Raw genomic sequence first — 13,015 nt, 5'->3', positions numbered from 1 at the left:
TGTATAAACGGTAACAATGTGTTTAAACACATCTTTTTTGGTGTGATCTTGGTAGAAGATTGGGAAATAAGATCTTACCATTGGGAAATAAGATTAAACATTATTTGGTTAAAACTCTATTAATACATGTTTATTTAGAGAAGCTAGCATTGCTCTTAGGTAAAGGGAAATCTCTTTTTGATTACGGAAGTTACTCTGCCTTCCTGTATTTACTATTTTTTCTGACCTTCAAAAGGCAGTTACCATTTCCAAAACACCTTAGCTAGATTTCTGTTGTGATACACCTAAATGCTTTAGAACAAAGCAGGCTGACACGGGCACAAACCCTGAAAGACTTGTTGCATTAAATATCCGAATGAGTAAAGTAGATGAAATGATTTGTTTTATTTGCAAAATGTATTTTCTAATTTCACTGACCCTCTCTTTCCAAGGTCATCATTTTTCTTCTCCTTTTCTCTTTGTGAGCCTTCTGGGCTGGACTGCCTAGGTGCCAGCACTTATTGCTCGAATATGCTGTAGAAGAGAAAGAGAGAGGTTGCGTTTATAAACTGCAGGGCAGAATGTTAGCTTGTGTAAAATGGTTTATAAATGAGTTTGTATACATTTTCAACTAATTTGAAGTCCACCAAATGTGTCTCTAATTGTTGAATAGTTTTCCAGTCAAGAGTTATCATTAAAGATAATGATAGGAGTTTTAATACAATTTCTTTAGCAATCCCAGACTTCCTTTTCTTTTTATGCCACGAAACTTCGAGAAACATAATGGCACTGAACTGCCATTGGTATTGAGTAATGTAGATTTTACTGTTCCTTGGGATCTTCAGTATGTTTGGAGAAATCATTTAATTCATATTGTTAAGCAGGAAGTTATTAAAGAAGACTCAGGATCAGGTAAAACCAATTCAATCTCCTTCAGTTGTTAGAAAATTCAATATGTTTTATTTAAGCGGAATCATGTATACTGTATATTAACCATTCCAAGCAATCTTTAGTCAGCCCAGAAAGGCCAGATGTATGGGAATTGTAAAAAATCAGGATATGCATAAAAACTGTTCAAGTGCATAAAGCAGCCCCATCTGGAAGACATCTACCAGAAATGAAGTTGTACAAAACCATTCCATTGATAATAAAGCTAATTTTTATGGGTCTGACAAGTATGTAATTATGTTCAGTGGTGCTTTTCAGATTTTATCACAGTCAATAAACCGCAGTGGTAATTTCATTCCCATTTGACATATTTACATGGAAACATTTGATTGGAGGAATTAGTAACCCTGAAAGCCTTGATAGATATGTTTTAATGATCTGTGACCTCCGCAGTCCCTCATCTGTTTATTGTTGCAACAGGCGAGAAGTCGTTCCTGTGTGACCTCTGTGGCTTTGCGGGCGGGACCCGGCACGCCCTCACCAAGCATCGCCGGCAGCACACAGGTCAGTGCGGCTGCCCCGCCCCGTGGCCTGCGGGCCCAGCGTTCATTCCTGGCTCTCCGTGGCCTGTGTTCCCAATTTTTGTAAATCTGTGTACTTGAGGGTCTACTGAAAATTCTGTTTGAATAAGATTTTAATTCATCTGCCTTTATATATCTGTGAAGTAGGCCTACTGCACGTTTGGGGGATCAGGTGTCCTCTGTCAATTCAGGTTAAACAGGAGGGAAAAGAGTGTCTGAGGGTACCCCGGACGCTTCTCTGTGGTCAGGACCCTGCCTTGGGGGCTGTGTGAGGCCGGGGCATCCGCCTTCCTCTCTCGCTTGCCTCCTCTCAGTCAGTCTCTCCTGTCTGTGTTCCTGCTCACCCTACCTCTTAGGTGCTTCTCACCTGCTCACCTGGAGCCCTGCCTTCCCACCTGTGTCTCAGTCTCCCTAACTACCTGACCTTGTAGCCAGCAGTCCCTCTGCCAGTTGGAACAAGCACATGTGGTTGTAGGTCTGTCCTTTTTCAGATATTTTTGCGATTAAGAATGGAAAGCAGTGAAGAGGCAACTTAAATAGATAAGGACATTGAAGAGAATCATTTTTTTTCCCTCCATAATCATTTTCAGTGACTCAACAAAATAAAGTAAATGCTTTTGGTTAAGAACACATAATGATGAGGAGTTGTAAACATTTATTAAAGTTGATTACCTACTGGTATGCTGTAATACATCTTACAAGTAACTTCTGAATTATATGTGCCTGGGACAGTGCTGGGTTTTGGTGATGTCCCTCATAACTATTAGTCAAACCACTTTTTACTCTCACAAGTGTTCTAGTTTAGATGATAAATCATACAGTAATAGAATTAACTTACCATTAGATTTTTACTGGGTACTGTGAGAATGGTGGAGTTTGGTAGTTATGCTCAAAATGGCATAAATTAAGATACATGAAATACGTAGTTTATGGTTCATTTTGATTCTTGTTATGTTATATATAACAGTTAGCTATAGGCACTTTAATGCCCATTATGCTATCTATAAGATCAATGAAAATTAATGCTAGCCATTCCTTTTAAATAGTAAGTTTGTATGTTTCAAATTTCTATATGGGATAAGGAATATTATTGAGTTGAAAAATGTCCAATGTTAACATAATGGTGAACACTCAGCCTTTGTAAACAGAAAATTCTGTTTTAAGTTTACAGTCGCGAGGTATGATCACATTTTTTTGAACCCAGCGATTTAGAGATTCAGTTTAAGAGATGGCGAAGATCCCAATGGATAGCAATCACCCTTGGCTACTATTTGGGAGAAGTCGAGAATGTTTATGGTACAGTGTGTTCATGTGGGGTTTTCTGATTCTTAATGTTTTGAATTTTTTGATGCCTAAGTTGTTGCTGTGCCGATGGTCTCGCCCTGGCATGGCCCTGGGGGTCGTGGACCCCCTGTGCGCCCGTTACCAGCATGGCTGCACTGCCTCTTTCCCCGCAGGGGGGCTGGTGAGGCTGTGATCACAGGCATTTACAGGTGATCGATCATGAACCTGCATCGAGCAGGCACAACTTTATATTTTATGTCAGGTCCAGAGGCTCCTTATTACTTTGCTATTAACTTTATACCATATAGGACAATGTCTCGCAGACAGAGGCATCTGTCTTTTTGGCATTTATCTGCCTCTGTGGCACAAATCAAACATGATTCTTTAATACCAAAGTCAGTTCTTAAGACTCTTTGCTTCAGCCAGACAGCTTACTACAACTCAGTCTAGGCCCTCAGCTTTTACGCTGGATTTATAATATGTAAGCAACACACAACTTTTTTTTCTCTTTTCCAAGGCCAGATTTGTTTGGTTCATTTGAAATCTGTGGTTTTCTGATGTGGTCCTCCTTGACATGGTTTACCTTTTTAGCACAGAGTACCCACCCAAATTACAATCGGCTTGGAAAGGGGTAGGCATCAAAAGCGTTCCCAATGGCATAAATAACTCCCGCTGCAATACAGGCTGTCCAGGGGGCCGACACAAAACATCTTCCATTCCGAGATTTACTTTTATCACCTGTCAGAGGCCCTTGATTCAAGGGCACAGGAGCAGATCCTCACGTGTAGTTGAAGAGTCTTGGCCGGCTTAATAACCACCAGCCTGCCCAAAGGAATGCAGGGCGAACTTCCAGGGGAAGGGCCGGCCTGTCTGACAGATGGGTGGCACGAAGGGGCACCGCTGTCCGTCCGCAGCCGCTCTGGTGCCGCTGTGCTCTCTGCCTCCGGAGCCTCAGATGCAGACTGTTCCTTGGTGGTTATCATGCCCAGGATTACTGCTTGTCCAGGAAAGGAGGAAAAGTGACAGTATCTAAACTACCGTGAACTCTTAGGGAACCAGGCAGAAAGGAAGTTACACCAGCAGGACATGTGCAGGGAGCCCTGTGGACTCACAGATAGCATCATTCAGGTAGTTAATATCTCACACATAGGTTTATTGATCCTTCTGGCTGTAGAAGGACAGAGAATGCAGAGGGATGGTTACGGGTGCACCTAATCAGTTTGACAAGTCCATCAGAAACTTTTCGTTAATCAGTGCACCTGTCTCATTTCATGCAATTCACAGATATTACCAAATGGAAATGCTTGTTTAAAATTTGTACAATTTTCTTTAAATTTTACAATCTGGAAATTGAGTTTGATTTACTTATTTATTTAGCTGTATATTGACACTAACTTCTATATTTCTGAAGTATATTTTCTTGAAGAAATTACCTGAAATTTCCAGAAGAAATGATTATTTCTGGATAAGAAAAAGATGCTGATGGGCATATTCCAATAATAGTATTGAACATGTAATAGAATCAGTGAGTTACAGATTAACTGTTACATATAGATTGAGCAAACTGTAGTCTGTGTAAATAGACACAGAGTTCTTCTCCTGTCAAGAGCCCAGACATGCTCTAGTTTTCCTTCCTTTAGTGGCTGAAGCTTGGTATTTTATGTAGTTTATTTTGAGATTATTATATTTTTTCTCTGTCAGCTCATAGATTATTCAAGGTTTCTAATACATAGTTTAATTTGTTTTGTTGTAAAGTTAAATGTAAAGAGACAGTTTATAGTTTATTGCAGTATAATGCCAGTTTCATACAAACTTCAAATTATTACAGTTAAGAAAAATATCTACTTCTGCTTCATTAACTATGCAGAAATTTGACTGTGTGGATCTCAACAAATTGTGGAAAATTCTTAAAAGAGATGGGACTACCAGACCACCTTACCTATCGCCTGAGAAATCTGTATCAGGTCAAGAAGCAACTGTTAGAACTAGACATGGAATAAGGGAGTGTTTCAAAGTTGCAATGGGAGTATGACAAGGCTGTACATTGTCACTCTGTTTATTTACCTTATATGCAAAATACATCATGAAAAATGCTGGGCTGGAAAAATCACAAGCTGAAATCAAGATTGCCAGGAAAAATATCCACAACCTCAGATATGCAGATGACATCACCCTAATGGTAAAAAGTGAAGAGAAACTGAAGAGCCTCTTGATAAGGATGAAAGAGGAGAGTGAAAAAGTTGGCTTAAAACTCAACTTCCAAAAAACTAAAATCATGGCATCTTGTCCCATCACTTCATGGCAAATAGATGAGGAAAAAGTGGAAACAGTGACAGATTTTATTTTCTTGTGCTCCAAAATCACTGCAGACAGTGGCTGCAGCCTTGAAATTGAGATGTTTGCTCCTTAGAAAGAAAGCTATGACAGACCTAGAAGTGTAGTGTTAGTTGCTCAATTGTGTCTGACTCTTTGTGACCCCTTGGATTGTAGCCCACCAGGCTCTTCTGTCCATGGAATTCTCCAGGCAAGATTGCTGCTGTGGATTGCCATTTCCTTCTCCACAGGATCTTCCCAACTGAGGGATCAAACCTGGGTCTCCTGCACTGTGAGCAGATTCTTTACTGTCTGAGCCACCAGAGAAACCCAATAACGATGAAAGCACTGGTTATTGGCCACCCTGCCAAGTATCTGACCTATGTCTTAACTACTTTTATCCTCACTATTGTCTCTGTGTTTGGTGTCTTATCCTCCTGGTCTTGCTCAGGGGTTACCAGGTAGGCAGTGAAATATGAAAAAACCTGAATTGGGATTGAAGTCCTTTTGTCTCTTCTAACTACTGCCCTGGGCTGCAGTGACAGACAAAACACCGTCAGATGAAGAGTGTATGCATTCACTAAATATTCCACAGCTATGAACAGGGACATACAAACAGGAGAATGTAGGCTGTATTTCTAAACACTCTGATTTTCAAGCAGACATAGAGCTGTTGGCTGGCTGAATAGATGCAGAGTAATTGTAAACCAAGCTCTTTCATCGCTTATTTTCTATATGCTGGTATACTTACAAAACTATTAATGAAAACATGAGAAATAAGTGAAGTATTGAACATATATAAAATTAATCCATCCTATGTGTAAAGTTTCTTAGGAAAAACGTCAATTGATAAGAGCATTTGTGAATATTACAACTGTGATTTTGGGGAAGAGGTGGTGAGGTTCCTCTAGTTTGTATGTAATGTGAGCGTCACACATCTTTTAAGTTGCCTAGGGAAAAATAATAGGTGAAATTATATTTTATAAATAGATAATCCAACAAATATATGCAAATAATTATCACTTCAACATGAAGTCAATATAATGTTCTTACCTATTTTATCTCCCCTGTGCCACTACCCCCCCCACCCCCCAGAAGTTTGAAATTTTATGTGTATTTTGCACTTCTAGCACATTTCAATCAGAGAAGGCGATGGCACCCCACTCCAGTACTCTTGCCTGGAAAATCCCATGGACGGAGGAGCTTGGTAGGCTGTAGTCCATGGGGTCGCGAAGAGTCGGACACGACTGAGCGACTTCACTTTTCACTTCATGCATTGGAGAAGGAAATGTCAACCCACTCCAATGTTCTTGCCTGGAGAATCCCAGGGACGGTGGAGCCTGGTGGGCTGCCGTCTATGGGGTCACACAGAGTCGGACACGACTGAAGTGACTTAGCAGCAGCAGCAGCACATTTCAAGACAGAGGCCAATATTTTGTCTAAAATTCATTATCTCTGTTTCAGTACAGTTCAGTTCAGTCGCTCAGTCGTGTCCGACTCTTTGTGACCCCATGAACTGCAGCACGCCAGGCCTCCCTGTCCATCACCAACTCCCGGAGTTCACTCAGACTCATGTCCATCGAGTCAGTGATGCCATCCAGCCATCTCATCCTCTGTCATCCCCTTCTCCTCCTGCCCCCAATCCCTCCCAGCATCAGAGTCTTTTCCAATGAGTCAACTCTTCACATGAGGTAGCCAAAGTACTGGAGTTTCAGCTTTAGCGTCATTCCTTCCCAAGAAATCCCAGGGCTGATCTCCTTCAAAATGGACTGGCTGGATCTCCTTGTAGTCCAAGGGACTCTCAAGAGTCTTCTCCAACACCACAGTTCTAAAGCATCAATTCTTCGGTGCTCAGCTTTCTTCGCAGTCCAACTCTCACATCCATACATGACTACTGGAAAAACCATAGCCTTGACTAGACGGACCTTTGTTGGCAAAGTAATGTCTCTGGCTTTTCAGTATGCTATCTAGGTTTGTCATAACTTTTCTTCCAAGGAGTAAGCATCTTTTAATTTCATGGCTGCAGTCACCATCTGCAGTGTTTTTGGAGCCCAGAAAAATAAAGTCTGACACTGTTTCCACTGTTTTCCCATCTGTTTCCCATGAAGTGATGGGACCAGATGCCATGATCTTTGTTTTCTGAATGATGAGCTTTAAGCCAGCTTTTTCACTCTCCCCTTTCACTTTCATCAAGAGGCTTTTGAGTTCCTCTTCACTTTCTGCCATAAGGGTGGTGTCATCTGCATATCTGAGGTTATTGATATTTCTCCCGTCAATCTTGATTCCAGCTTGTGCTTCTTCCAGCCCAGCATTTCTCATGATGTACTCTGCATAGAAGTTAAATAAGCAGGGTGACAATATACAGCCTTGACTTACTCCTTTTCCTATTTGGAACCAGTCTGTTGTTCCATGTCCAGTTCTAACTGTTGCTTCCTAACCTGCATATAGGTTTCTCAGGAGGCAGGTCAGGTGGTCTGGTATTCCCATCTCTTTCAGAATCTCTGTTTGAGTTATGATAAAATTCACGTATCGAAAAGTAGATTCTCTTTCCCAAGCTGTTCAAGACTTAAAACATTTTTTAAACAAGTGAATTCAGTATCAGTTTTTAAGTTTAAATTTACACTAATGAAGATGAAATCACCCCATCTCAGGTACTCACCAGCCAGTATAGCTAGTGAAATTATAAAAACTGATCAGACCTGACTTCTTTGAGTTTGTGTGTGCGGAGAAAAAGGTATCAATCAGAGAGGCATGAGTCCTGAGCAGGCCTTTGAACCACCCCGGGGCTGAACTGTGTCTGCAGATGAAGCTGGTGTGTCTAAGGGCTTCTGTGGCCGCTCAGTGGTTAAGAATCCACCTGCCAATGCATGAGACCCAGGAGACAAGGGTTCGATCCCTGGGTTGATCCCCTGGAGGAGGAAATGGAAACCCACTCCAGTATTCTTGTCTGGGAAATCCCATTGACAGAAGAACCTAGAGGGCTGCAGTCCATGAGGACGTGACTGAATGACTTAGCACACACACACTGGTGTGTCTGTACAGGGAAGGTGAAGTTTATGGTGCTGTTAAATATTATGTCAAATGTTTCTTTGAGGCCTCTCTACCTTTTACTCAACTTAGTGAATTGTAATTTCTCTTTACTTCTAAAAGTTTTTAAATTGGTGTCAATTTGTAGCTTGGTTTTTGTTTTTTCTTCTTATTTAATTTCAAGATTTTAGTTAAGTTTTACACTGTGTATTCAAAGTATATTTTTGTTAGATATTTTTCTGTGGTTTTAAGCTCACTGAAAGTTTTGTAATGGTTCTAATCTAACATAGTGTGTTAAAGGATTCAAAATTCCAGTGTGAAACCAGGTATTTATATTTTTATATGGATGAGTGCTTTGTTTTATGTTTCTGTTTAGATTAGGCAATTTAGATTATGGTTTGTGTAAGTTATGTTTGAATACATGATCAGTATCTTGCTTCTGTTCTAATAGAGAAATAAAAAGTAATAGTTCTCACTCTACATTTGAATAAATGTTCAAAAATCCTACATATGTGTGATCTTAAAATTTCATAGAAAAAATGTCTTTTTAATTGTTAATAACAGATTAAGCTCTTCATTTCCAATTTTTGTAATTGGAATGTACAACCCTTCTTGGTTTATTACAGGAGAAAAACCTTTCAAATGTGACGAGTGTAACTTTGCTTCCACGACCCAGTCTCACCTGACACGGCACAAGCGGGTACACACAGGAGAGAAGCCCTACAGATGCCCCTGGTGCGATTACAGGTAATGACTCGTTGTGAAGCAGGCGTAATCAAGTGGGTCAACATGGTGGGTGAAAATCCTATAAATTCACCATCAATTAATTTTTTTTTTTGGTGAGCATGAATTACAACGATTTAAACATGATTCGCATATTAGGTTGGGAGTTTATTCAGTTCAGTTCAGTTCAGTCGCTCACTCAGCTTTCTTCACAGTCCAACTCTCACATCCATACATGACCACAGGAAAAACCATAGCCTTGACTAGACGGACCTTTGTTGGAGTTTATTACACCACCTAATTTTGGTGACTCTTTAAAAGTGTGAAGTTCTCTTTACATTTTTTGTAATCTTACATTTTGGTTTTCTAATCCATTGGTGCACCTGACATTCAAGTGATTTTCTTTCTTTGCTCAAAGTAAGGAACCATCCAATTAATCAATTATTCAACACCCATGGCATCTCAGCTACTCTAAGTGAGGCACTCATTTAGACAGTGAAGATAATGTAAGAGATGTTTTCTGCCTTTAAGGATATTGTAGAATAATGGGCGTCTTGTAATGTTTTGTAAATACTTGTAGAGTTTGGTGTCACTTAAAAAGGCCAGGGGAGTGCATAGAGAAGGAGCAAGCTCAGTCCTGCTAGAGTAGAGAGTCTTTCAGGCATGGCTTAGAAGATGTAACTTTCAGACACACGAGTGTTCTACACGGATGCGGATTGTTCAGCACAGTGTGGCGTTCCCATTCTGAGAGCATGTTGGTGGTGTTGAGTGCTCCATGCACTCGCGGAGGCCCCAGTGGCTGTCCTCTGCCAGGTTGCAGAGTGACTTCACAGAGGCTGCAGGGCACAGGTGCACAGAGGTGGGAGTAGGGGGTGACCCTTTTACTCTCTGACAAGCTCCGTGTAGCCAGGGCGTGATAGTGCAATGGGCATGTGGGTTGAGACTGGATCACACTATGCAGGGAGCCCATGAGTGTGCTCTGAGCTCACTGTGGCCTGTGAGACACCACGGGGTGTGCACTCAGCCAAGGGCCCTTTTCCTAGGGCCTCCATCAGCCAGATGTGGGGCTGAAGGTCTCATGCACCCATTGTGCATGGAGATGTGGAAGCATTGAGGGCAGTTCTTAAGTGCAGCCTGCCCTGTGACGTATTAGAATCTCCACCTTAACCTGCAGACTTTGTAAAAACATAGATTTTTGTTATTCCTGCAGATGTAGCCTGTGTATTCAGTAAATATATTGCCACAATCCCTATTATTAGCCTCATTATTGCATTAAGTTTTTTTTGTTGTTGTTGTTCTTTTTGCATTAAGTTTTATGTCAAAGGTCATCTAATAGTACAGAGATATTACAGATATATTTCAATCACCAATTATTCATTCCTTCACCGTTTTGTTAGTTCTGTTTTTTGCCTAACACTAAACTGGTAATATCTTTGAAATTTGGTAAAATGGTGATCCAATTAGAGATAGGCATAGAAATTCTAAGACTCTGATAATATGAATTCTTTAAAAAGCACACTGTATTAAATGCTATTTTATTTTATTAAAGAGGTTATGTTGTAGTTGCCTTTCCTGCAAAACATGGAAGCAATTACAAATTTATATAAAATTTCCCTTATTTATAACTCTTGTTCAGTCTCTAAGTTGTGTCCCACTCTTTGCATCCCTGTGCACTGCAGCACGCCAGGCTTTCCTGTCCTTCACTATCTCCCAGAGTTTGTCAAACTCATGTCCATTGAGTTGGTGATTATCACTTTTAGCTGTTAGGATTTTATTCTTTCAGTCTGTACTTTATGCCTAAATTTTGAATCTTTTTTTTTTTAGTTGTTTGTTTCATGATCAATTTTAATTTTCACACTTAAATTGTATAACCACCTTATTTCATTTACCCTGTATAACCGTGGTTTCAAACTATAATTTTTAAGTTGCAGAACTGTTACTTTAGACACAATCTTACACAGACCCCATATATAAAATAGATAAAAACGGTATCTACCCGTTACAGATTTCGGAGCTGCACTCTGTAGTAGTCACTTACTATAGCACTGACAAATATCGTAGAAGACTCTTGATAAGCAGAAAGTTTTCCAGTGGGAGAAGTTATTGCTTACAGTTGCTGTTGCATTAACCTCCATGTCCTGTTTATGACTTTGGAGAGAGCACTCAGCAGGGCTGGGTAGTCAGGAACTTGGGCTCCACGAGGCTCAGGGCTCACTGAGGTCGTTAAGCCTCTTACTCAGTTGTGAAAGACACGTGGTTTGAGTACCAGTTTACAGAAGCACTGCTGATGTATGGTAGGAACAGACTGAGGTCACTTATCCAGAGCCCTTGTTTTCACTCTTATCTCAGGTTGGGACTTCAGTTGGCTGTAGGCTTTACTCAATCTGACCATTTCAAGGTACTGTTCAGTGAGGTAATGCAAGAGTTTCAGTGCCCTGAAGGTTGTTAGTGTGTTCAAATTTATTTATAATACTTGCCATGATGGATTTTTTTTTTTTTTAACAGTGTTTCAAGTTAAAAAAAGCCAATCATTAGGTAATGGCTGAAATACCTTAAACTTTCAAAAGACCTGGTCTTAAAACTGCTCTTTCCTTCATCTTTCCTTCAATATAATTTCAATACTTGCATGGCCTCAAGTTAGATTGATAACAATAATAACTTTATTAAATTTTTAGACAGTTATGCAATTTTATGATTTTTGCTCCAAAAGTACTTTAACCTAAATCTTTGTGCATAGTATGTGATTTTTTTGGAGGAAATTTGTAGAAGTATGATTTCAGGCTGTTAGTACCCAGATGGGGGTGTGAATTTTGTTTTGCTGATTGGTACTGTGTTTTGGTTGGGTCTCTGTATGCAGAAACATATTTCTAAGTATGTTAGGCTTTCTTGGTGTGAAGTCATGTTATACTTTTGCCAAGGCTGAGGCTGTACTACTTGTCCCCCTACTTGAGTTACCTCCTTGAAACAGCATCACTTCCACTGAGCAGTGCGTTTGAGCCGACTGGATCCCATTCTTTCCATACCTCTTTGAGCCCGGCGAGAAGAGGAGCTGGTGTATTCTAAGACTGTTGTTACTGTCCTGTGAATTAATACTCAGGGCATTTATATCTAGTGATCACTCTCAAATTTCCTTCGAAATGCTGTAAGTGCTTGATAAAATGGTGATTTTGTCTTCATTTAAACCTTTTAAATTGAATGTTATTGAAAGTAAATAATTTCAACAGTTTCTGTTCATATCACAGTTTTATCTTCTGTGTATACATGGTGAGATTTACTTTCACTAAATAGACAAAGACCAGTTAACTTGACCAGGAGTAAAAAAAAAAACTTCCAAATATGTGAATACTCTTAAAGTTTGGGACTGTGAATGAAATCTAGGCTTTTCAGCAGATCTTTTTGTTTTCTTACTGATGAAAATAAGATTTCTAAATGAGCATATGGTTAACTTCATGAAGACTGTTTTAACTACACAGCATAGGAAGAACAAACTGCTTACCAGGTCTACCTCACAACAACAAAGAAAGTATCTTCTTTCACAAGGTAAATAAATTGGAGTATGTGTGATTTCTATAGAATAAAAATATATATAAGATGATCACATATTTCCTGAGAAGATATGGTCATATTTGTCTTATCACTGACCTTTCATAATATTTTGTTGCTTGAAATATTTAAATACTTTTTTATGTTTTGATTTTTTTCTGCTTAGTATAAATAGATAAAAGTTATTCCTATAGAGTATTTCTATCATTGTCATTATTAGTGCTTATTTGCAGGTAAGTTGCCATCATTAGAAATGAAAGTATTATTTAAATTTCATTAGAAAATATATTTTTTCATTTTATAAATTGAACATTAGTGGAGAAATACTAGTAGTTATAATTATTCATGAAAAATTTGAATATAGATTTGTTTACAAAAGAATTTTATAATTGGTCTTTTGAACCTGGGGCTATTTTTCAAGTTTGCATTATTAATTTAGGCAATGACATCTCATTCTGTTTAGATATAAACATGTACCCTTTTCTTCAGCTTTTACTGTCTGAAATATCCAAAATTCTAATCCATTACAGATCAGTATATTCCATCATTGCTTCAAAACTTTTGAACCATTAATTAGTATTCATTAAAATTTTGAAGGGTAAATTTAGACTCATAGCATTGTTCTACCATATTATTTATACAGGAAATTCTTTAGATTTTTTTTATACATTAACTTG

General features: G+C 39.2%; 1 protein-coding gene across 3 annotated transcripts in view; it reads left to right on the top strand.

Annotated features, from left to right (window-relative positions):
- ZNF407 (zinc finger protein 407) overlaps window positions 1-13,015 on the top strand; it is a 387,393-nt gene that overhangs the window by 228,943 nt on the left and 145,435 nt on the right. For all 3 annotated transcript variants that reach the window (XM_086372549.1, XM_086372550.1, XM_086372551.1), the window contains exons 6-7: window positions 1,348-1,431; window positions 8,699-8,819. In XM_086372549.1, the coding sequence (XP_086228675.1) occupies window positions 1,348-1,431; window positions 8,699-8,819 (205 nt within the window). The remainder of the gene's footprint in view (window positions 1-1,347; window positions 1,432-8,698; window positions 8,820-13,015) is intronic.

This window comes from Bos grunniens, chromosome 24 (genome assembly GCF_055505025.1).
Source record: "Bos grunniens cultivar Pamir isolate PY7600 chromosome 24, Bosgru_T2T1.0, whole genome shotgun sequence".
In the NCBI taxonomy this organism is placed as follows: Eukaryota; Metazoa; Chordata; class Mammalia; order Artiodactyla; family Bovidae; genus Bos; species Bos grunniens.
Note: the sequence above shows the minus strand (reverse complement) of the source record. Positions and strands in the feature narration are given on the sequence as shown.